Genomic DNA, 24,380 nt, shown 5'->3' on the forward strand with positions numbered 1-24,380 from the left:
TAAATTGGATTATTAATTTATTTTATGTTATTTCTACTCAGAATCATGAGCTCTTTCGATCTTAATACGACAAAAAATATGTTCAAAGATCTTTATTTCCATTTCGTTACCATTTTTCATAGACTTTGTATGGCGGTAACGGAAACAAAAATATATGGATATTTTGGGACACTTTATTTCTCCTATTAGGAGAAGTTATTTTGAGTAGAAATAACGTAAAAAAATCATTTTTTTTTTAAATACGAGAAAGTAAAGTATGAATCTAATTACTGTGTATTGCTCAGATATAATTCTATAGTGCCTATGTGACCACTTTTTTTGGCCATTTAATGGCCCGGTAATATTTTTTAATGGTTTGTGGATAGAACCCTACTTTTTTAACACATGACGATCCCTGACATTTAACATAATATACATAGATAGATAGACGAAATGCATCCGTATAAAGCTTTAAATTGGTGTAATATTATTTCCTATCAGTATGAATATCAGCACACGTTTTCATATATATATATATTATGGGGCAGCCAACAACCCAGACCTAAATCTATTTTTTGCTTCTAAGAACTATAACCCACACATGATTTAATCAGAAATTAAATTGCAATGATGCATTCGCCCGTGACCAACGCCAGTGTTTCGATACCAGTACTTTCAACTCTTCATTAAAATGGTATCAACGTTGCTACATAAATGCTTTGTATTATTTTTTATACTAAAGTGCTGCCGAGCTGACGAAAATTTGGGGTGGGGAGAAAACATAACAAAATTGTATGAGTTGATATCAAGTGCCGTTAAAGATGGTATTGGTATGTTCCTTATCTACAACTTAATATATTAGAATAATATATCAAACCTTTTACAACCTTATTTAATCAACAATAATCGTATATAATGTGTGTATATGTCGCAGTACGTTAGATAAAGCCTTTATATAATTATAACTAAGGGATATAATTATATATCGTAACATAGTTATACGAAAGCGATTCATTACTATCTTGCTAGGAATATACCTATAATGCGCCTTTAGTTTAGTGATATAGTTATATTACTGGATTAAGTTTAGTGAAATAATTGTAGGTAGGAGTGCGGCGGAGGTATAGTTATATCCCTAGGGATATAGTTATATGCCGTATTATAATCATATTCCTAGTAAGATAGTAATATCTTACTAGGAATATAACTATAATACGGTATTTGACTAAACGAATGTGGTTAAATGGTTATTAATCTGCCTGGGAATTAAAGAAAAGAGTAAGCATATTCGTTTTTATTTTTATTACAAAATCAACTTTGTTGGTTGCAATTAGTTGTAATACTTTTTAGCAATATTACGTAAAAGTACAGGTCGATTCACGAAAGCTTGCGCGAGATTTCTACTGAGTGACAGCTATTTTCATAGAAATTCTGTCAAATCTCGCACCAGCTTTCGTGACGTGACGTGAACGCCGAACAACTGATGCCGACTGACTGCTTGTGGTAGCGACTAGCGAGCGACGTGCGGGAAGCCCCCGCCGCCAACTCCGCCGCACCCCCGCACTACACTGCTACAATCATAATACTGAACATAATCCAGTAATATAACTATATTACTAAACTAGAAACGTATTATAGTTATATTCCTAGTAAGATATTACTATCTTACTAGGAATATGATTATAGTTATACGGCATATAACTATATCCCTAGGGATATAACTATACCTACCTACACCTACAATTATTTCACTAAACTTAATCCAGTAATCCAGTTAAGTTTATTTGTTAGTCCTTAAGTATTTTAATGATTGTATTTTTTTATAAATAATTTTTTCATCAAAGGTCGTGTACAACCGATCCAGTAATATAACTATATCACGAAACTAAAGACGTATTATATTTATATTCCTAGTAAGATAGTAATGAACCGCTTTCGTATAACTATGTTACGACATAAAATTATATCCCTAGGGTTATAACTATATAACGCCTTTATTTATCGTACTACAACATATATATACAATTACATAATTTGGATGTCTGGTTTGATGATGGAGACAGAAGGTAGACGTAGAAACTCTGTAATAAATCATCACAACGACCTCGAAGTAGGGCTTGTTTGAATAGTCTCAATGACTTTCGTTACGTTCGTTTTTTAAGTAGAATAAATTCGCCGTTAAGGCATGTGCCAAAAAATTTATTTAAGTAGAGGTACAAAAAATTATTATATATCATATCGTGTTTTATCGTTAGGTATCTAGTTAGGAAGAGTTACTTGACATCCAATTGGCTCGCAACTTTGAAAGAGTTTATACAAGTTTTAACGCTTTTTTTGTCTACAACACTGGTCATTTTAAAACCTGAACCATTTAATCTACAGATCTTAAAACTCCACAATTAACTAGAAGAGTATTTCTAAATGACTCGTTATATCAAGTACACCTGAGTAAACTAAAAGACGTAAATGGAATTAAAATGCATAATATTGTTATCAAACGCAGCGGTCCGGACATTAATTCAACAATATATATTAATAATCCTTTAGAAGCTAAATTCCCGCACCCATTCATGTCTTTGGAAGAATTTAAAAATACGTTAGTGGAACAACAACTCAAAGACAGGGAGGCATTTTTGAAATCTAAAAAGAAAGCGGAATACAATAAAATGTGGGCTGATATAAAAGCTACGGCTAAATTAAAAACAACATCCACTTTACCAAAACAAACTCGTCGAGAAGCAAATAAAACTGAAAGTGACTTAAAAAATACTGACAACAAAAGTAAAACGGAGAAGGTGCAAGAGTATAAATCAAATACAAGTCATATTAATAAACAAACAACAAAAATTAATACAGTTAATAAATCTTCTACCGCATATTTCCGCGTTAAGCTTCTAGATTTATGGCAACAAAATCCAACAACGTACAGTTCACCTACGAATAAAGCCGACAAGAACAACAAACATTCAAAAAATATTAATGCAGCAAACCAAGCTGTTAACAAAAAACCGAGTAATGTCGATAACGATCCATTATCAATTGTTGAAGAATCAAAAAATGATAAGGAACTAGCTGCTAGTAATGATAATCAGGGGTTAAGTACCATTGATGGAAAATTAAGAAATATAGTAGGAGAAGCAACTACAATTGATGAAGACGTGTGGAAGGGTGTTGATGAAAAGGAACTAACAAATATAGATGATAAAAGTGAAGAAGCGACAGCCGAAGAATTAACAATCGTACCTACTACTACTAGTACTACTACTACAACAACTGTACCTACGCCCACTACTACTAGACGAAAATGGAGTGTAAGTAAATTTTCCATAAATTGGGTAGGTAAGTCAAGTTTTAGGAGAAATAAGAATTGTATTTTTTTCCTATTATGTTCGTCATTTAAAAGCTTAACAAGATACACTTATTGGTTTTGTATGAAAGTATAAAACAGAACTGAGAAAAAAATGGTCATCACTGTCATCAGTGGTATAAATTCATGAACATGATGATAAAGTAAGTATGACAGGCAACTATCAAATATTAAGAGGTTAGGCTTTATTGGGCCACCGTTAGACTAAGCTAACTTTGCATGGACTTAAACCGAAAAAAGTGTGATAGTGTCATTACAAACGTCATACTTTCATAGAAATTTGGCGTTAATGATGACGTGAGTACACTCTGTTATGTCAAATTCCATACAGAGTTCATTTGATCCGAATCTAGTGACTTGTTGATTTGTTAAGACAAGCAAGTTCTAATAAACTAGGAAATAAATAAAAAATGGATTTGCGTCTTCAAGTAGTAGCACTACTACACGTGTACATATGTATAATATAAACTTTTTTTAATAATATTTATACGTATACAAAAATAGTTTTAATAAAGTTTCTATCATCTTGTAGTAGTTGATTTAAACTATATTATGTATGTTAATATACGGATAACTTGAATTTAAATACATTTTTATTAAGCAGACGCATCTGTGAGCGATATTAATATTTTTATATATTAAAATAATTATAGATAAAATTCACCGCTTTCGGGACCTTCTTGCCCTTCTTGAAGCGGTTAAGAATGTCCATATTTCCTTTGATATAATTTTTTTTTGAATATAAATTGTTTTTCCCGTTTTTCAGAGACCTCGCGTGCTATTGGGGGATCATCCGGAAAGCGCTTCAACAACTAGTTAATTATTTTATTTGTCTCATTCTAAGTGGAGCTGTAATTTACTTAAATAATTTTGCCTACAACAAGAGGTATAATAAAGTAATCCGTGTTATTTATGTAATACTCTCCTACTTATTGCGCTAAATTGCTGGTCAGATAATTTTAATCTTAAATTAATTTCGTATAAATACGTTTTAAATGCCTATATTAAAATGGGTCACTCACGTATTTTAACTTGAAGATTGCTCGTCATGTTTCGCTTCATAACGAGAAGTTTCAACGGGAGCATGCGTTAGCCAACTGACGCAGACGTTATGAAGTGAAACATGTCGATCAATCTTCGACTTAAAATATATGAGTGACCAGATTTAATATATTTAATATGTCTGTATCTCATGAAAATTTTGTTATTAAATTAAATAGGTACCTTAATCAGTACATTGAAATTGACACAGAAAAATATATTAAATCGGTACTATTTATTAATAACTACAGAAGTATTTTTTTAAATTACAAAGATATAAAATGATTTATTGATTTTTATGATTTTGATGCCCGTCAAACATGAGTTTGACGGGCACTGAAATAAATAATATTGCCAATTCTGCTATTCTTTATGAATTTAACTTATTTACCATTTCATCCCATTTATTTTACGAAAATATTATGAATACCTATTACTTTAAAACAGCGAGTTAATAAAAAGTATAATTATAAGAATTTACGGCATTTAGAGCGATAAATATTACAATAAAAGTATTAAGTGTAAATGAATACCAGGCCTGCTAGTAAATTAAGGTAAGCAGGGAACTTTGTACGTAAGTATTATACTTATATTTTAACGCCGAGTAACTAAAGTAAACTATATACCTATCTTTACTAAATTTATTTAACTACGTTCTCTTAAGACTGGTCGAATATAGTTAAGATATTTAGGTGGGTATTCAGTTACTATTAAAAAGTTTATAATAATAATAATAAATTTCTTTATTTCAGATTGTTTATCTAATAAAACTTTATAAAAAATACAGAGCTGTGTTCAAGTAAATTTTGAGTTGTGGGGAACACGCTACATACTAATAAGACAATTAAAAATACATATTAGCGGGTCACTCACTCAATTTATTTTTGCTCGTGAGTGACCCGTTTTAAATAATTTCGACATGTTTGGAGTCTCATAGGAGTTCTATAGTTCATATTAGATAAACCATAATTTCTAGATCCTAGTTACAGTCTTGTACTTCTACCTAACTATCTACAGTTATGTAGGTAGGTATGTATGTAGGCATTAGATATAGCTGTTATACTATATGACCCTTATTAGGAATACTAAAATAGTTTTACCTAACCGAACTCCTCCATTTTTTGTTTGAAGAAATTTAGGAAGGAAAGTAACTTTTCTTGTGTATATTTGAATTAATTAACCAATTTTTCAAACAAACAAACTTACCTAAACTGACTCCTTAAAATAAAAATCCAAGTTATTGCAAAAGCAATAACTGAAACAGACTTCAACTGGTGTCCACCATCACTTCAACTTTTTTAAAGTTCACAAGACTTGTGCCTTCGTCTTCGCGCCAAAAAAAACGTCAACTGTCAAACGGGCCGCATCGCGCGCTCTCGCACAAAGATACCACTTCACTGATTACAAAACACAATCTCACGTGGGGCTTTGGGTCTATACCTTTATAAATATAAAGGGCCCAGCGACAGACTGAAACGGAAATATATCAGTATTGCGAGAATGAAAGAGCACGCAATACCACCGAGTGTCAACTCCTATTGTAAGCCGCTTACTGCATTTAGGATTGCTCATTTGTGCGAGAGAGACGGCTTTTTATGTGTGTTTCTGTTTTAATTTATGCCCCGCCCATTCCTCATATTATCCCCCCCAGTGGTGGGGCGACTTGGCCAGTTTTAAATTATCTATTATAATAAAATTATTTCGCGAAATAAGGGGTTGGTAACGATGGTGGTATTAAATTTATCGCTTTAAGTTTCTTATCGGCGGTGCGTTTGGGTTTAGTTAGAGCTTATTCAGTTTATTTTGTGAAAATTGAATCTCATTAACAATCTTTAGAACTATTTATTAATTATTAAATTTCATTTTTACTTCCAAATATTGTTTTAAAATTGTAGCTTGAATATTCAGTTTTGTAAAATATACCTGTGTCTACTCACCCACATGTCGGAGGCATCACGTTAAAAATATTCGTAGGCAACCCGGAGCTAGTTTGACCTTTTTTTTCACGAGCTTTAGGAAAGTTCTTAACTAGTGGGAAATTTGAAAATTATTATGCAAGCCGTCGAGAGAAGAGTTGTAGAGACTCTCTGCCATTACTAGATATTAAGTTTAAGATGGGAATTTAGGCACACAAACACACTTTGAATACTTATAAGATTGTATATTTAAAAAATAATATAACATTTTAAAAAAATTAAAAAAAAAAGTTTGAATAAAATTACTAAACCAAAACCCGACCCGAGCATCTAAACGGTTTAATTCCTAATAGGCTCTCAATTTAATTAGTGTTTGTGGTCTCTTTCATTTCACACTAACTGCACCACTACCCGTGTTCCGTCCTCTTTACACCTCTCATCATATTCCCACAGGCTACGATACATTCAAAACGATACCAACACTATACTTCAATGATAAAGTCGGTTTTGCAATGGCTAGTTCGTAAGGGATCTGTCAACATTTGCGGTCGGATTTCGGCCAGACTCCCCCGCACAAACCGTTACTCGCACAAACATTGTCTTTGACCAATGGCATGTGAGCGCCGCTCTTTTTCAGCCAATCCAGGCGTTGAATATATTTGTTTTCGCGCGCTTTTGGATTCGAATTCCGTTCTGTTGTTCTATTTTTGAAATAGAACGGGACATGTAAGTAGTTGTTTTGCGGTTGTTTTATGTGGTTAATTTTGTTCGTTGTTTTATTTAGATTATTTGTGGATTACGTACCTATGTGTAAACAGCAACATATTTGAATATACATTAGGAGACTTTAAAATGACGTGATAATGTTAACGAAAGGCCAGTTCATCAACAGTCATTATTAATTATTAGTGATTACGTAGGTAATTCAATTTAATTCAATATTTTATTTCTAGCATGTCGCCCATATAATGTTAATAATACTTTTTCTTCCTCGCGTTGGACCGGCATTTTGCCACGGCTCATGGGAGCCTGGGATCCGCTTGGCAACTAATCCCTAGTATTGGCGTAGGCTACTGCTTACGCCCTTTTTACGAAAGCGACTGCCATCTGACCTTCCAACTCAGGGGATAAACTAGGCCTTATTGCGATTAGTCCGGTTTCCTCACGATGTTTTCCTGTGCCTACGCCAAATCTTGGGATTAATTGTCAAGCGGACCTCAGGCTCCCATGAGCCGTGACAATCTTCTTCCTCCTGCCCTTATCCCACGTTATGTGAGGTCGGCACAACATGTTCTTCTCCTCTATCTTTCGTCACCTCAGCACTCACTCATTTCTTTCTCATATCCTCTTTCACACAATCCATCCATCGTTTTTTGGGTCTACCATCCGCTCTCCGTCCATCAACATTCATTCCTAACATTATTTTTCCTATATGGCATTCATCCCTCCTCATTAAATGCCCATACCACGCTAACCTACCACTCCTTATCTTCTCCGCTACCGGTGCTACTTTCAAACTTCCCCTTATATACTCATTCTTAATCCGATCCTTTCTCGTCACTCCACACATCCATCTCAACATTCTCATTTCCGCTGCGTGCACTCTTCTTTCATCCGTCACTTTCGTCGCCCAGCATTCTGATCCATACATTACAACAGGTCTCACGATCGTCCTGTAGATTTTCCCCTTAAGTTTAAGGACAGTTTGGACAGGGAAACACCTGTGTATGCATGTTTCCTCGATCTGTCAAAGGCCTTCGACTTGGTATGCTACGACAAACTTTGGCAGAAACTGTATGAGGATGCGCACCTACCCAGTGAGTTGGTTGAATTATTTAAGTACTGGTACAACCATCAGAGAAATGTTGTCAGGTGGGCTAATTCGCTGTCAGTCTCATACAGGCTGGAATGTGGTGTAAGACAGGGTGGCTTGTCGTCGCCCAGGCTCTTTAGCTTGTACGTTGACAGGTTGATTAGGGAGCTCAGTAGCACCATGGTAGGATGCTCTGTGGATGGCACTTTTGTGAATAACATTAGTTATGCAGACGACATGGTGCTGCTAGCCCCATCCGTCAACGCTCTCAACAAGATGCTCAGTATTTGTGAACAGTATGCCAGGGCACACGGGCTTAAGTACAACACGTCTAAGAGCGTGATGTTGGTTTTTAAGGCGGGTACCAAACATTATCCACGCGTGCCGCCGGCTAAAATGGACAACACACCTCTTAGTATCGTTAAAGAGTTTAAATACCTTGGACACTGGGTCACGGAGAGTCTGAGTGACGACAAAGATGTGGAGAGGGAGCGTAGGGCGCTCGCAGTAAGGAGCAATATGTTGATTCGTAGGTTCGCAAGGTGTACTAAAGAAGCTAAGGTTACCCTTTTTAAGGCGTATTGTCAATCGTTTTACACTTGCAGCCTATGGATTAACTACACACTACGGGCTCTCAGCGCCCTACGCGTCCAATATAATAATAGCTTTAGGATGCTGTTGGGGCTGCCGCGCCATTGCAGTGCATCGGGAATGTTTTGCGAGAGACGTACGGACGGCTTCCATGCCATAATGCGCAAGCGCGTTGCGTCCTTGGTGAGGCGCCTGCGCGGCAGCCCGAATAGCCTCCTTCAGATGGTGGCAGAGCGCCTAGACGGCCCTTTCCAGCTTCATTGGGATAAGCTGCGCAGGGCGTCTAACTGATTTATTAGTTTTTATCAATTGTATGTTATTCGTTTTAGTTTTTAATTTTATGTGTGCAAGTAATTAAGTAAGTATTGTAATTTTAATGTATATTTGTTTTTATTAATTTATATTTTGTCTAAATAATTTTATCAAAATTGCTATAATATTAATGATTGTGTAATTATGGATCGCATGTATCTGAAATAAAGAAAATTTATTTATTTATTTAAGGGGCATTCGTGGATCGCAAGTTGTTCCAGAGACCTGTCGCCATTTCATCCATCCCGCATTTATTCTATTTTTCACGTCACGGTCGATGTTGTCGTCACTTTGGATCAATGACCCAAGGTACCGGAAATCGGAGCAGACTGGTAGGGATACACCGTCTAAGGCAATATGGGAAAAACTGGATAAACCACCGAAATCGCAGAACATATGCTCCGTTTTGGTTCTGCTTATTTTCAGTGCCACACTTTCCAACTTTTCTTGCCATTTTCCCAGTCTGCTCTGGACCTCAAGTGCATTTTCTCCGACAAGCACAATGTCGTCAGCAAACAGCATACACCAGGGTGCTTCCTCCTGTATGTTCGATGTCAGAGCATCCATAACCTGGATGCTTAGCTAACGTGCCCATGAGGTTCCATCATTAACGCTCCGTAGTGATCTCTCTCTATCAGTCTTCCATTTCGCTATGTGCACGACTGTCACGCAACCTAGCGTCCGCAAGTCTAGGGGAAAACGTTAATTCACTACATCTTATAAAACTACTCCAAAACTTAAAACTACTGAACGGATTTTCATACAACTTTAATCTATCAATAGAGTGATTCTTGAGGAAGGTTTAGGTATATAACTTAAGGTTTTGTGTAAATTGGTTGAAATATAACGATGTTGTCGGAAAAAATCACTCTGGCTAGGAGCTTTAATGGAAAACGCTGCCTGATCCGTTTGAGCTATAACAACACAATGTATGGTGGCGTTGTCTCTCTTTCATGAGTCTACAAAAAAGTCAGCGATGTTGAATGTCTATCTTTTAAAGATAACTTACTATACCCATTCTTAACTTATAGAAAAAGATCATATAATATGTGGTATGGCATTTGCGAAGTTATTTACACGGATACAGTATCGATAATTATCAAATTAAATACGTTAGTTATAATAAGCATTTCATACAGGTTACAATGGTCCCTTACATCATAAAATTTAAATGAATATGTCACGAGTAATCGTAAATTAAAGTTTCATTTCGAGCCATATAACTTGTACGAAATGTTAAAGACGCTATCCGCAGTTAGTTATTTTTACCACCTTATGCGCTGGGATCGCTTTACATACCCCCAACATGCACTTCGCACGGTCTCAGTCTTTTATATTAGTCCGACAGTGACAGTTGCGTTTCGTTCGCTAGGGAGCGCATTGGTTTTTTTTTTTAATACTACGTCGGTGGCACTCAAGCATACGGCCCGCCTGATGGTAAGCAGTCTCCGTAGCCTACGTACGCCTGCAACTCTACCCGACCCTAAACACCCCCCCCCCCCCCTCGTTGAGCTCTGGCGACCTTATTCACCGGCAGAAACATCACTATGAGTAGGGTCTAGTGTTATTTGGCTGCTGTTTTCTGTAAGGTGGAGGTACTTCCCCAGTTGCACTCTGTAATACCCTTGTACCCTTGTCTAATACTTTCCTATAGCATTCAAAGCATGTTACAAATTACACAGATAACTTTAGGTTCCATAACTTAGCGTGAACTTTAAATTCGAAGAAAAGTATCATATGTGATACTAGTTCTAGTTCGAGAAGTAGAATCTTGAGCATTGAGAGGGTTTTAAGGCACGAAGGTTAAACAAACTTTACCTCCGAGTGAAATACAAAATACTAACTGTGAAGCACCAAAGTAATCAAACCAAATCAAATCCTAATGAACGTCCTAAAAAAGTAATTCAAAATCATCATTTAAAAGTCAATTGGGTACTTGACACATGTTGAATATTATAACAAAATTTAGTTAAATGGATAGAAAATGAGCCATCCATTATTAAAAAGTGGAATTAAAAAAATTATATTGAGATTATAAAAAAAATACACGGCTCCGAAATCTCAAAAAAATTTTTTTTGTTCTTCAAAAATAACAAAGAAAATGGTACCATTCGATTCCTTACATTTTAATGAAAAATAAATTGTATGACAACTATACACATAAACGTAATATTTCAGGTTCAAAATGGCAATTTCCTTGATCTTCCATACATTTAGGACAGACTTATATGATGTGACGTCATCATTTTGTTAGAGGCGTTTCAATCGTCGAGTGCGAGCGTCAGACTTTAACTCTCATTTCTGATCTTTGTGTTGCTTAAATGCCATGAGTCCTATATAGACATTTGATCCTCAGGAAAATCAAGATCGTTTGACATTATTTACAAAAAAATTAAAAACCGGCCAAGAGCATGTCGGGCCATGCTCAGAGTAGGGTTCCGTAGTTACTCTTCCGTCACAATAAGCTAAACTGGAGCTTAAAGTATGGTAGATTGTTAACCAAGGGGTGAACTGTGGGTGTACGTCTTTTTACTATGAAGGGGAAACTGTTTGCGATAACTCAAAAACAGCTAAACTGATCATATCCGCTATAGTTTTCATTTAATGTCTTTCTTAAGCTCTACTTCCAAGATTTTTTTCATATTTCTTGGACCCATGGTTCAAAAGTTAGAGGGGGGGGACACATTTTTTTTTTCTTTCGGAGCAATTATCTCCGAATATATTCACTTTATCAAGAAATGTTTGTTGAAGACCCGTATTAGTTTTGAAAGACCTTTCCAACGATATCCCACACTGTAGGGTTGAAGTAAAAAAAAATGTTCACCCCCACTTTACGTGTATGGGAGGTAACCTAAAAAAAAAAATTTTAGATTTTATTGTACGACTTTGTCGGTTTTATTGATTTATATATCTATGCCAAATTTCAGCTTTGTAGCACTAACGACCACGAAGCAAAGCCTCGGACAGACAGACAGACAGACGGACATGGTGAAACTATAAGGGTTCCTAGTTGACTACGGAACCCTAAAAACAGTCAAGTAGCCAATTCTACCAGCTAGCATAAGGAAACAGCGCAAAATTTGCATCTGATTACTTTGCCTCACATGTGGATAAAATGCAACTTTATCATTAGTTTATGAACAATCTCAGGGCCTTTACCAGTTGGTGTGGTGAAAAAAAACCGACCGGCAGTACTCAGATGAAGCGATGCGAGTAGCTAAGTGGCAAGTAAAACAAAGGGCGAGTAAGCCTGTTAGCCGCTCAAGTGGAGGGGACAGATTTGTTAGGCTTACAAGTATTGTTACAAGTTCCTACTTAGCCTGAGGCTTAGTAATACACGGTTGAATTGAAATGCAGCTGTGTTTAAAATGGTAAAAGGGGTAAACCAGCAATTTACTTATAGATAAATACCGAACATGGTCATATTATATAATATAATAATATAATAGGACATTATTACACAAATTGACTAAGTCCGACAGTAAGCTCAACAAGGCTTGTGTTGAGGGTACTTAGACAACGATATATATAATATATAAATATTTATAAATACTTAAATACATAGAAAACACCCATGACTCAGGAACAAATATCCATGCTCATCACACGAATAAATGCCCTACCAGGATTTGAACCCGGGACCATCAGCTTCGTAGGCAGGGTCACTACCCACTAGGCCAAACCGGTCGTCGCTCACCATATTAACAATTACATCTATCATCATAATCATCCCGTCCTGGCTGGTTCCGGCTTCGGCGACTGAGTTTGTCACTTAGTACTGGCTAATGAGAGCGACGATCCTGAGCTCTCAGGTGGCTGACGTAGTCTATTTTTGCTGTAAATGTACGGCCACACTCACCCATCAGCACCACTTCGACAAAATTGTAGTTTATGACCGCAGGTGGTCGGACCTTTAACTCGTTACGCTTCGCGTCGAGTTCTACTTGCCTCTGTTCTTCAAATGATTGCATTTTTGTCTTCACTTTGGCCGATCTTGTCCTGTGCCGAAGTCTCCCAGTGCGATGGTTAAATATCATATCTACGCATTCAGCACATCTTTGTAGCGCAAAAGTTGGCCGCTCTGGCCGCGTAGCCAACATGCAAATCGGATACGCTCCGTAGCGATCGAAACGCAACGGTCACTGTCGCACTAATATGGAAGAGTGATAGAGAGACACAAAGCGTTTCGTTGTCGTAGCGATAGTGATTGTCACCTTGGCTAGGCCGGCTGTTTCCGCTTACCACTTTGCTTAGTAGAAGTATAAAGAAATAAGAAGTAATAGAGTGCTCACTCCATACATCAGTTTTGGTACCAAAATGCTTATTATATACGCAGTCGACATCTAGCATTGAGTAGCGGAACTGCTACTTGACAAGATATTGCGGCAAACAAAAAGTCTAATGCTCAACGATTTTCAGCTAATATTATAACCAGAGTAAGTGTAGGAGTTGAAAATAGAGTTCCGGTTACTCTGGTTATAATACTCGTATTAGCGGAAAATCGTTGAGCATTAGACTTTTTGTTTGCCGCGGTATCTATTGTCGAGTAGCAGTACTGAGAGTTCCGCTACTCGATGCTAGATGTCGACTGCGAATATAATAATCATTTTGGTACCAAAACTGATGTATGGAGTGAGCACTCTATTACTTCTTATTTCTCTATGGTAGAAGATGCGCTTAGCATCTCTGTCATTAGACATACGGGACACATCATGACCACACCATCGCAGTTGTCGCCACTTTAGATAGGCTTAAATGCCGCTGACATTAGCACGCGGCGTAGAACTTCGGTATATCTATTTTTAACCCCCGACGCAAAAAGGGGAGTCTTATATGTTTGACGCCAACGTCTGTCTGTCTGTCTGTGGCATCGTAGCTCTCCAGCGAATGGACCGATTTCGATGCGGTTTTTTTAACGTGAAAACGAGTTTCCTTGTGGTGGTTCTTAGCTATGTTTGTTAAAAAACCGATCCAGCATTTTGAAGAAATCAGCTCTATTCCAAAATGATAAAAAAAAGGGTTTTTAGTAGAACTATTCGTATTTCAGAAAAACAAACCTAACTATAGTATATAAAGAGCTTTCAAGCCAAGTTCCTAGTTTAGGCCACGACACTTGCTGAGTGGCCTAAGTAAGGTACGAGATTGAAGAGCTTGATTATATCACTATTGTATACAATACTTTCTTACGAGTCAACTAAAAGTCTAAAATAGTGTTTTACAGTACATATGGGGCTACTTTATAGCACTAGTGCGAGAAGTAGCATATTACGTTACTGTGTCGAACATTTAAAGGGCCATATGTACTGTAAAACGTTGTACGATACATGTGCGAATAGGTAATTCGCAACTCGTGTCGATTTAAAACACTCCCTTCGGTCGTGTTTTAATTTATCGCCACTCGTTTCGAATTTCCTATTTTTCGCACTTGTATCGTAATGTACTATTTCAGTACATATGGTGGTACTTTTTCGCACTAGTGCGTGAATTTGCACATTATGTAACTATGTCGAAACTTTAAAGAGCCATATGTACTGAAAAACGTTGTACGATACATGTGCGAATAGGTAATTCGCAACTCGTGTCGACTTAAAACACTCCATTCGGTCGTGTTTTAATTTATCGCCACTCGTTACGAATTTCCTATTTTTCGCACTAGTATCGTAAATAACTATTTTTTTACTATAAAACCTGAATAATTAAACATCGTTAGTAAGCATTTGAGATGAGTGACATGAACAAACCTGAATATTGACACGTGTTTCATTTTAGACATTACCTAAACTCACAATAATGCATATAGCTTATTATTATTTCATAGTACCTACATCTTATCATCATCATCATCTTAGCATCATTGTAAATCTCGCAACCAACAGTCGCAAATATCTGATACCAGTCTGATACGCATAGAAAATAATAAATGAATAATAAAAACTCGCCTCTTTGTTAAATCACGTCATTTTTAATATATTACTTATATGTAGGTAATTAGGATCAGAATTGAAAAGCTAGTGATTTTTCATAGGAGTTTGTGAAACTGGCATTACCTGCGTTGTTTCACAAAAACGCAGTGAGTGCACTTCCTTCGATGCAATTAATATGCAAATAGTTACGCTATTGTCTGCGTTGACTGTGTAGGCGCCTACCGCCTAGTTACTTTGTTTGGTAACGTTAGGTTAGGGTTCCGTGGGACTAAATGGAAAATAAATTGTCTTTAGGGAGGTCTTTTACCTTTGCTAATTTTTATTTTTATACTACGGCGGTGGAAACAAGCGGACGCATAAACAAGCATAAGCAGACGGTAAGCAGTCTCCGTAGCCTATGGACGCTTGCAACTCCAGAGGAGCTACATGCACGTTGCCGACCCTAACACTCTGCACCCTCGTTGAACTATGGGTAGGATCTAGTGTTATGTGGCTGCGGTTTTCTGTAAGGTGGAGGTACTTTCCCAGTTGGACTCTGCTCTAGATCTGGAATGACATCTGCTGTGCCCTACCACACAAAGCGAGATGACATTCACAATGCCCGTACCTCTCGTTTGGACGTAGTTTAAGGACATATCCTGGTCCGCGTGCTTTGAAATACTGAGTGCTTATTTTTTCTAAAATTATCAAATGAACTAAAGAAGAGACGCTTTCATTATACTTTGTACAGTGACATTTACAACCGGCATCATGGGACAGCAATATAATTATGCATGTGCAATAGAGATAGCAACAGGCGAGTCAATGTATGAAAATGTATCTGGAAAGTGTCAAAGAGCATATAATCACTACGTTTTAAGAGACGGGACTTCCATACTAGCGAGTGGAATCCGAAAGTGTCTCTTCTTTAGCTTAAAATTATGGAAGGTGGAGGTAATGAATGAAATCTCTATGTACCAAAAAGTGTCATCATAGGTGGCGTTACGAGTACAATACCTAGAATACTTGAAAAAAAAAATCATATCATAGACAGCGCACTTCACTCCTTCAATAACGCCTAATAGGTTCTTAGCTACTCTGGAGAAATTTGGAACTAATGTTTATAGCTGACAGCTGGACACTTTTGCAACAGTTCTAGTTCTACCTTAAGAGATTTCACTCCTTTATTCCACACTCCATACTCTAGAGACTTGGCGTTACCTGTCATAGGCTGTCAAATCGAACAAGGCCTTGATAACCGTTTGTAATTTTGACATTTGTGTTTAACTGATTACCAGGAGGCCTACCGCGAAAACCGTAATTCGCCAATTGCGGGGATTTTTCTCTTTTACTCTCTCTAAGATGTCATTAGAGTGACAGAGAAAAATGCCTGCAATTGACGAACTTCGATTTTCGCGGTAGGCCCCCTGTTCGCCGGACGATATCGTCAATCACGAATAACTGAGAGGTCGATATCGTCCGGCGAACTGGTAACCAGTGGGCCCCTTTAGAGAGCGACACAATTCACACAATGTAAGTAAATGAGGTTTGCTAGATAATTGTAAGTTTTTAAAATAAAGGGTTTGACTCCAATTAAAATTAAATTCATTGTCAATATTGTCATCCACTAGTATACATATAAGCCAGATAAAACCACCATAAGTATACTAAATTGGTCAAACTAAGCCAGTGGTGGGCAAACTTTTTTCATTGGGGGCCAGAAAATTTAAAAAAATCCGAGGAGGGCCGGAACTGCAGTATAAATAAATACATTTTGATTTGAAACCGTTATCTCTCGAGCTATAAGTATACTAATTATTTCGATGGACCGGCGGCGGGCCGGATGAAAGCCTTGCGCGGGCCGGAGCTGGCCCGCGGGCCGTACTTTGCCCACCACTGAACTAAGCTCATCACGTATCCCCCCCCCCCCCAATAAAAAGAGGGGGAAGGAGCTCCTATTGTCCAGGGAGCCCGTTTTTTACCTTGGCTACCAGTAGTTGTTATGTTTAGCAATATACATTGAAGAGGAATTTATTTATGGAATTTACTTGCAGGCCTAATAGAAAAAGCAATAGTTTTTTTAACTATTTTGTGTATTATAATAAATAATGTTCACTAATTAAAATATAAGATATTCTAGAAAATAAATCAAATGAACCATTTAAAACTTTTAAAATTACCGAGTCCTTCTTCAAAGGCGATCTTCAAGTTACATTGCATAGTATTTTATAGTTGAAATATCATAACACCTCTTAGTTCAGTTAAGTAGAAATCAGAAATCTAACTTTTCGCTCCAGTCTGTGCTTCCTATAATATTATTGTACTTTAAATTTGTTTAAATGAACTCAGGTCACTCCGGAACGTATACATAGACATGTAGCGACATCTATGATATTTTTTATAGCTCAGTTCTCTCATTTGTAACATGTTTTTGCTACCCCACGACAGATGGCGCACCAAGGCGCCGTGAACGCTAACTATTTTCTGCGTGGCAACACAGAGGGCACTACTTTGAGATTGTCAACTTGGAGCGAACGTTAAGTAAGAATTAGCTATGCAGCTATGTGTTTAGTTCACTTGATATCTTAATAGTTGGCGCTGTTATTAATATTTATAAAATAGACTAGTAAGAAGTAGGTAAGTACAGTCAGCGTCAAATACTTTTTAGCAAGCAAAGTAGCCAAATAGTTCGGTTCACCATATATTTAGTATGGTGTACCGAACTATTTGGCCACTTTGACTGCTACAAAGTATTTGACGCTGACTGTACAATTCGCAACATAATTAGTTCAGGTAAGATAACGATAATTCGCCAAATAAGTTTATAGATTGTATCGATATTTATAGTACTGGTTGTATAAAGATCGTGTACTTAGTAATTATTTTTTCATTGCTCATTCTCTGAAAGTAAGTCGTTGTTTATCTATGAAGTGTGCAGAAAGTGACACATTTCTGTTCTAGGGCGTTTTACTTTCCAATTACGGCTTTTTGTTTTTTCCTACGATAAGCAATTAATATCTGGTTTTAAAGAGATTTGTTATACGATTTCCATTCTGATATTTAACTCTCCATTCCATAAATAACGATACTTTTGCCTAAATCGTAAATTAAATGTATAATACCTTTTCTCAAGAAATACTAGGTACCTACAAGTTTATACTTAGGGCCTGTTTCACAATGTCCTAGTAAAGCTACTTGTCACTTATCTGACGAATAAAGTCATCGTTGGCGTTTCACAATCTTCAAATAAGCTTAACTGGTAGATAAAGTCAAATAACTCATGTTCGAAATGAAAAGTAGAGTGTTTAATATTATTTTACTAATTATTTTCTTCTTCTTCTTCTAAGTCGGTCCCTCACTGCAGCAGAGGATCGTGACTCCGCATGCTAATTTTCCTTATGTCAGCTCCACTTTTCCCTGTCGGTTGCCTTGTGGAAAGCGTTGCCACTGTAACGCTGTCACGCTAGGGCAGAGTCGCGGGTCAATGAAACCTCAGATACTTCATAAATAACTATACTGCCCGTTCCTCAAGCACTGGGTAGATGAGCGCACTGATTAATGAACACTGGTCTGATTAGGGTCCGGTAGTGGTGAAGTCTGGCCCGAGGGGGGATGTTCCAGGTACGTCAGCTCCAGGTCAGCTTGGCATAGTTCCGTGACCTTCCGTAGTACGGCAACTCCAGTCTTTACGCCAGTACCCAGGCGTTAAGTAAATGATCCCCAGCGGGAAGACTGTAGACACATAAATTAATAAAAATAGTTTACGCGACACTACGTGTCGAACAAAGGAATTTATGATTAAAAGTAACACGCGCTCTCCGTTCAACGGCTGGGATGTAAAAAATATTGATAAGCTGAGCGTTGCTCAGTGTGATGTCCATCTGGGCGGATATTTGGTCCCACCATCTAGTTGGACTTCCTTGAGGTTGCTTGACGACCGGTCTGGCCTAATCGATAGTGACCCTGCCTATGAAGCCGATGGTCCCGGATTCGAATCCCGGTAAGGGCATTTATTTGTGTGATGAGCACAGATATTTGTCCTGAGTCATGGGCGTTTTATATGTATTTAAGTATTGATATATTATATATATCGTTGTCGGAGTACCCACAACACAAGCCTTCTTGAGCTTACCGTGGAACTTAGTCAATTTCTGTAAAAATGTCCCTGTAATATTTATTATATTTATTTATTAAACACTCCTTTTAAAATATGCAGTATTATTAAATTATTAGCAAGCGTGATTTCATTAAGTTCACATTCGTGTAGATATTAGAAAACAAATTAGCCGATGTGTATGTAAAATACCGTGCATGTTAATACGTGACTCAGTAGGAAGCTCTGTGTCGTTTCTATTTACACTTTAGTGCAAATTTATGGTGTCTTTTATACCCCCAGCTATATTCTAAATATACCTGCGTTTACACTTTCGCTCCCTACTCCGTAATAGTTACGAGTCCCCGGCAAGCTCGCCTGAATATCACCTTCCCATACAAACGGAGTTTCGTTCTCATTTTAAAACTACATGTTGAATTGTAATGAAACTTTGCACATACAATGACATGAGGTATATTTAGGGCTGAAATGAGTTTATATAACTCCAGCTTATATAACAAACGAAATATACCAAAATCTAATTGCTACATAAACTAATTGCAGCCCTAGATACACTAGATACACAGAGTGTTACTACATTTGTATGGAGAACCGAGCTTGCTGGAGACCCTTAAGGCGAAAAATATCAATATTGTAAATATACGTAATCTTTGACGTCGATTGAACACTGAATCACTGATTAAGTGGGCTGAGTTTTATATTGTTTTTGATTTTTTATCGTTAGATTTAGATGAAATTTGGCTGGTTAGAAGAGCTTTTCATTATGGCCGGGATAAATACGTAATCATAAGTTGACCCGGAACAAAATCTAGTCAATTTTCCGTTAAATCATGAAACTACCATACTTTTAGGGTTCCGTACCAAAAAGGTACAAAAGGAACCCTTATGGTGCGACTCTGTCCGTCCATCTGTCTGTCACATTGCAAAATATCTCGAGAATTTGAAATTTGTAATAGTAATGAACCCAGACATATAAATAGACATACAATATGGAAGTGTAATATTTTTATTTTATTAATGTTAATTATGTAAAATGTCCAATATGAAGAGGGGGCAAAATTTCAATGTCTACTTACTAGGTTAAGTGGGGTATCATTACAACACCCCCCCCCCCCCCTTATCTCCGAAGGTTACGAATGAAAAATGATGAAATTTTTACATTGTAATAAAATTTTCATAAAGATTACAGGAAAATAAAATCAGACATCGATCTTTATAACTTTTTTTAAAATAACAAAAAATATTTTTTTATTTAATTTGCAATTTAATCCCATTTGCGGGTATTTATTATAGTTGTACTTCCTATGAGATTACACTTAAGACACTTCCTTTCGAATAAAACAAAAATTATTGAAATTGGTTCACATGATAAAGAATTATCCCCGAAAAACCAACATACATACAGATCGCGTAAATTAGTTAACCAATTTGCCCATAGATGGCGCTGTACACAACAATGCTAATAGTATACTTCTGGTCAAAAGGCTTTCGTGATTATAAGTTACATGACAAAATTGAAAGTTTTACGGAATCCTCGGTGCGCGAGATAAACGAACTCGCACTTGACCGATTTTTTCATAACTCATTAGAAGAGTTTTTAGAACATACGGTGAAATTATGCTTACTTATATATTGCACAGAATAGGGAACTGACCTTCAACTTTTTTTTAAATCAAAGTCTTGTAAAATAAAATCGATAGCAAAATAACAATGGGCCGGGTAGGTTTTACTAAACAATTTTTCCTATGGGACAAACGTTCATAAACGCAAAAAAATGGTAGATCTATTTAATGTCGATGTTTTGAATGGGACAGCCAATTCTTTTTTTTAATAATGTCGGATCTCTAACCTAACCGAATCTCCTTAATCACTTTACACAATAAGTATGGCGAAAGTTTGCAAAAACAGTATATGTATAGATTATGAAGTTATTGTATTGATCTTAAATATTTGTTTAAACGCAAATCTTTTTACGATATATAAACATAATTTACATTTAATAGTTTTGTGTTTTTAAGGAAATTTAAACACAGCTAATGAGTTCTTAAGCTTTAGTGTCCCGTTTTATTTGCTCCTAAGTACAAAATCACCAAAAAGTTCGAGTTCGGCCGTAGCTTTTCTTAATTTTATGTTCGCCTAGCAGGTAATTAACAATTTGCCTAATTTTTATTACAGTCTCCACGTATAAAAGTCCGAGAATATGTCACCTTTCGTTGAGTTTAGGTGAGGTGTTCCAATGTTTAGGTGGTTTTCCTGAGAATAATTATATTTTAAATAGAAATAGTTTCTTAGTTTTCCAGGAAAACAGCAGTTTTAACATTAAAACTCCCTTGAGGTTACTGATGCTAAGATATACTTTAACAAATTGTGCCATATTAAAAATGCCATATTCATTAAATTTACATTAATCGGGTCACTCACGTGATTAAGTCGAAAATTGCTCGACACGTTTCCCTCCATTGCAGTTTTATCAGAACCCACGTGTGTTTGGTGACCGACGCAGAAATGTCGAGTAATCTTCGACTTGAATCGAGAATCGAGAGTGACCCGACTTAATAGAAATTTAATACATTTGGCATTTTTAATAGCACAATTATTAAAAATTATTTCTCTCTATGACCATTAAACTGATAGCTGAGTATTTGCTTAAGTTTGAGGTTTCAGAGTTAGTCAAAGAATTTGAATATTGTCAAAATGAAACTGGCTATCGTCATAGTAATACTGGCGTTTTGTTACTGTGGTTCATATGGTAAGTTTTATTACTGTTCATATTAACTTGCACTTACAATGTTAACTGTTACTGTGCCTTATTAGTGTGTTATGCTTATGGACGCAAGTAAGAATTATTAGACATACCTGGTGCCTATTTCTCGAACGATATTAGTCTAATATTATTAGTGTGTTGCCATGGCAACCCCTACGACTTGACAGCTCGAGGACAAATATTATTAGTCGTATGGGTATACCGTGTATCGTTCGAGAAATGGGCCCACCGGGGTATTAGACTAATATTATTAGTCCAAAAACGGTCAAATCGTATGGGTTTCCATAACAACACACTAATAATATTAGACTAATAACGTTCGAGAAATAGGCCCCTGCTAGAAAGGAGTTAGTTCATCATGAGGTCAATTTTCAGCTAACGTAAATCACTGCATCTGTCTTCAACCAGGTAACATGGACCCTCAATTTGAGGGGCACATGAATCCTTTTCAAACAAGACCACGTCGAGACGAGTCAGGTAAGCAATGCCTCCGTAACTATTATCCAACACGACCATTTTAATATAGTGTGTAAATCTAACACAGGCGATAAATCAAGCCAGATATAGAATTTATCCGTGTACTTACCTTATCATTCATTACAAAGTTTTTTGTGCTGTAGACATTACGAAACAACATGACATTAGGAGATACGAGCTTTTTAAAGTACTAGCCAACAAGGGTTGACAGTTACTTTAAAAAGCTCGTATCTTGTAACTTGGGTGTTGCTTATAATTTTGTATGGTTAATATTTTAATCGTATTTCTTAGTAAAATTTATCGCACAAAGTTACGCACTGTATAAAATGAATGAATTACTAACTATTTTCATAATAAAATAAGAAAATAAAATGAAATTTAAAAAGATGTCAAATAAAGGCCTGAGTCTCGGGTCAACCCGACTCCGATACAATAGGCTTGTGGCAGGCCCTCCATTGCAGCGTTCGTGCAGCAGGCGATGGCGTCTCAATCTACAAAGTAATAGTTAACTTTATCAGAATTTATATTATTATAAACTTTATTGTAATGTTTAAGGTTACTACTTAAAAAAACACACTTGTTCCCTAGTTGTATTAAGGTTTATTTTATAGTGAAATATTTGTAGTCTATGGCCGCCTGTGACGGTCAAAGGGGAACCGCTCACTCTCAGTGCTGTTTCAGTGAAAAGCTAAGGGACGTACAAATTTGTCTGACAGGTGTGTCTGCCGGGCAAATCTGTCAATGTTTGACCAGAATTAGACATAAATTAGACATAACTGTGCCTAATTCACCGGAGAGCTTGGTCACTCTTTCTGTACTAATAATTCAATTTATAAAAATTAACTAATGACGAAACCCTATAGATGTCGAAAAACAGTGCCATTGTTTAACGGCCCGATTCGAAGAATGATTAAGACACGTTTAAGATCTTGAAGATCGGTAGTTAAACGACATGTTAAAATTGACGTTTTTTTTCGATTCCGCTGTGACTCCAGTAAGATCTATCTACGACATTTCTAACGTCAAAGTGACATTGGTTGCCCGAATCGAGCTGCTTCTGTCAATTATACGACATACAAACGATATCTAAACCAGAATTTATCGTTATTGTATCTCATTCTTCGAATCGGGTCGTATTTGTTTTTAGTGAAGTGAGAAATACTTTTTCAGGGGTCATGTTTTCGGAAGATCCTGAAATATCAGAAAGTAAGAAGAAGGAAAATGCGGTAACAAATACACAGAGATTGAAACTGGGTTTTGGCTCCATACACCCTATCAGGTCAAGAAGCCTGCCGAAAGGTTAGTAAATTATCCTACCCCTTATTCTGTAATCACACATGAATTTTGCGTGACCACCAGAGCACATTCGCTGTGGCTGAAATCGGTCAATCTTTTGTACTGAAAATGACCCGAGCGCTTTAAATGCACAATCTTCGAAAGAGTAAAGTATTATTAAGGGAACTAAATTTTTTTCAAAAGTAGTCAGAAGGTGATTTTATGTGATTTATTTGAAAGTCTTTTAATATTTCAGCGCTTAATACACTTCAGTTTGTTATTGTCACATATATAACTGAAATTTTGAAAGATGTAAGTACTTTCTCACGGCCCGATTAAATGTTAGTGCCAAGTGACGTTCCTTAAAACAAAAACGTCACGTTTGACAGTTTGACACTGACATATCCAATCCATATCGTATCTTTAGGAAATTTTTGACATATCTTAAAGTTCGGATCGGGCCGTTCATTTTAGGTTTGTCTTCTTTTTAAATGCTTTCTAAAAGTTTTAATCATGCGTCTAAAGATGGCAGTAAATTTACTGTGGCTACAAAGTTTTCTTTGACAATCCACCTCTATATCAAATTCTCTTAAAGAAACATAATATAAGAAATATAAAAAGAATAATAATGTCAATATGTAAAGTTTGACTTATAAATTAAATTAAAATGTGTGGTACCTATATAATTTAATTTTTAAATGAAATAGGTACCACACATGTTTAAATGATTAATTACAAAAGTTTCGAAATAATTACTTCATGTGTTTTTTCAGCTCGTGTTCTTCGTAATTTGCCAGAATATACCAAAGAAGAACCAGAGTACAGTAT

The 24,380-nt window shown here is 36.4% G+C and overlaps 2 protein-coding genes across 6 annotated transcripts in view; one reads left to right on the forward strand and one right to left on the reverse strand.

The window, feature by feature from the left end:
- LOC133525081 (paired box protein Pax-6-like) overlaps positions 1–7,997 on the reverse strand; it is a 73,424-nt gene extending 65,427 nt beyond the window's left edge. For all 4 annotated transcript variants that reach the window (XM_061861317.1, XM_061861316.1, XM_061861315.1 and 1 more), the window contains exon 1: positions 5,594–7,997. The gene's annotated coding sequence lies outside the window, so the exon portion shown is untranslated. The remainder of the gene's footprint in view (positions 1–5,593) is intronic.
- On the forward strand, positions 607–4,264 carry LOC133525080 (DNA topoisomerase 2-like). 2 transcript variants are annotated; one of them, XM_061861311.1, is made up of 3 exons: positions 607–809; positions 2,362–3,290; positions 4,113–4,264. In XM_061861311.1, exons 1-3 carry the CDS (start codon positions 671–673, stop codon positions 4,164–4,166), a joined length of 1,122 nt encoding a protein of 373 aa, XP_061717295.1. In that variant the 5' UTR covers positions 607–670; the 3' UTR covers positions 4,167–4,264. The 2 variants fall into 2 exon arrangements, with proteins under 2 accessions (XP_061717295.1, XP_061717297.1); XM_061861313.1 differs by having other exon boundaries at positions 613–809; positions 2,483–3,290.
- Positions 7,998–24,380: the final 16,383 nt, after the last annotated feature.

The sequence above is a fragment of the Cydia pomonella genome, chromosome 14 (genome assembly GCF_033807575.1).
Source record: "Cydia pomonella isolate Wapato2018A chromosome 14, ilCydPomo1, whole genome shotgun sequence".
Classification (NCBI taxonomy): Eukaryota; Metazoa; Arthropoda; class Insecta; order Lepidoptera; family Tortricidae; genus Cydia; species Cydia pomonella.

Excerpts from the sequence above, each read along its gene's own strand:
- LOC133525080 (XM_061861311.1), top strand. The coding sequence starts at position 671 with ATGGTATCAACGTTGCTACATAAATGCTTTGTATTATTTTTTATACTA. Across the intron at positions 810-2,361 it reads TGCCGTTAAAGATGGTATTG|ATCTTAAAACTCCACAATTA; the intron begins GTATGTTCCTTA and ends TTTAATCTACAG. Across the intron at positions 3,291-4,112 it reads CTACTAGACGAAAATGGAGT|AGACCTCGCGTGCTATTGGG; the intron begins GTAAGTAAATTT and ends CCCGTTTTTCAG.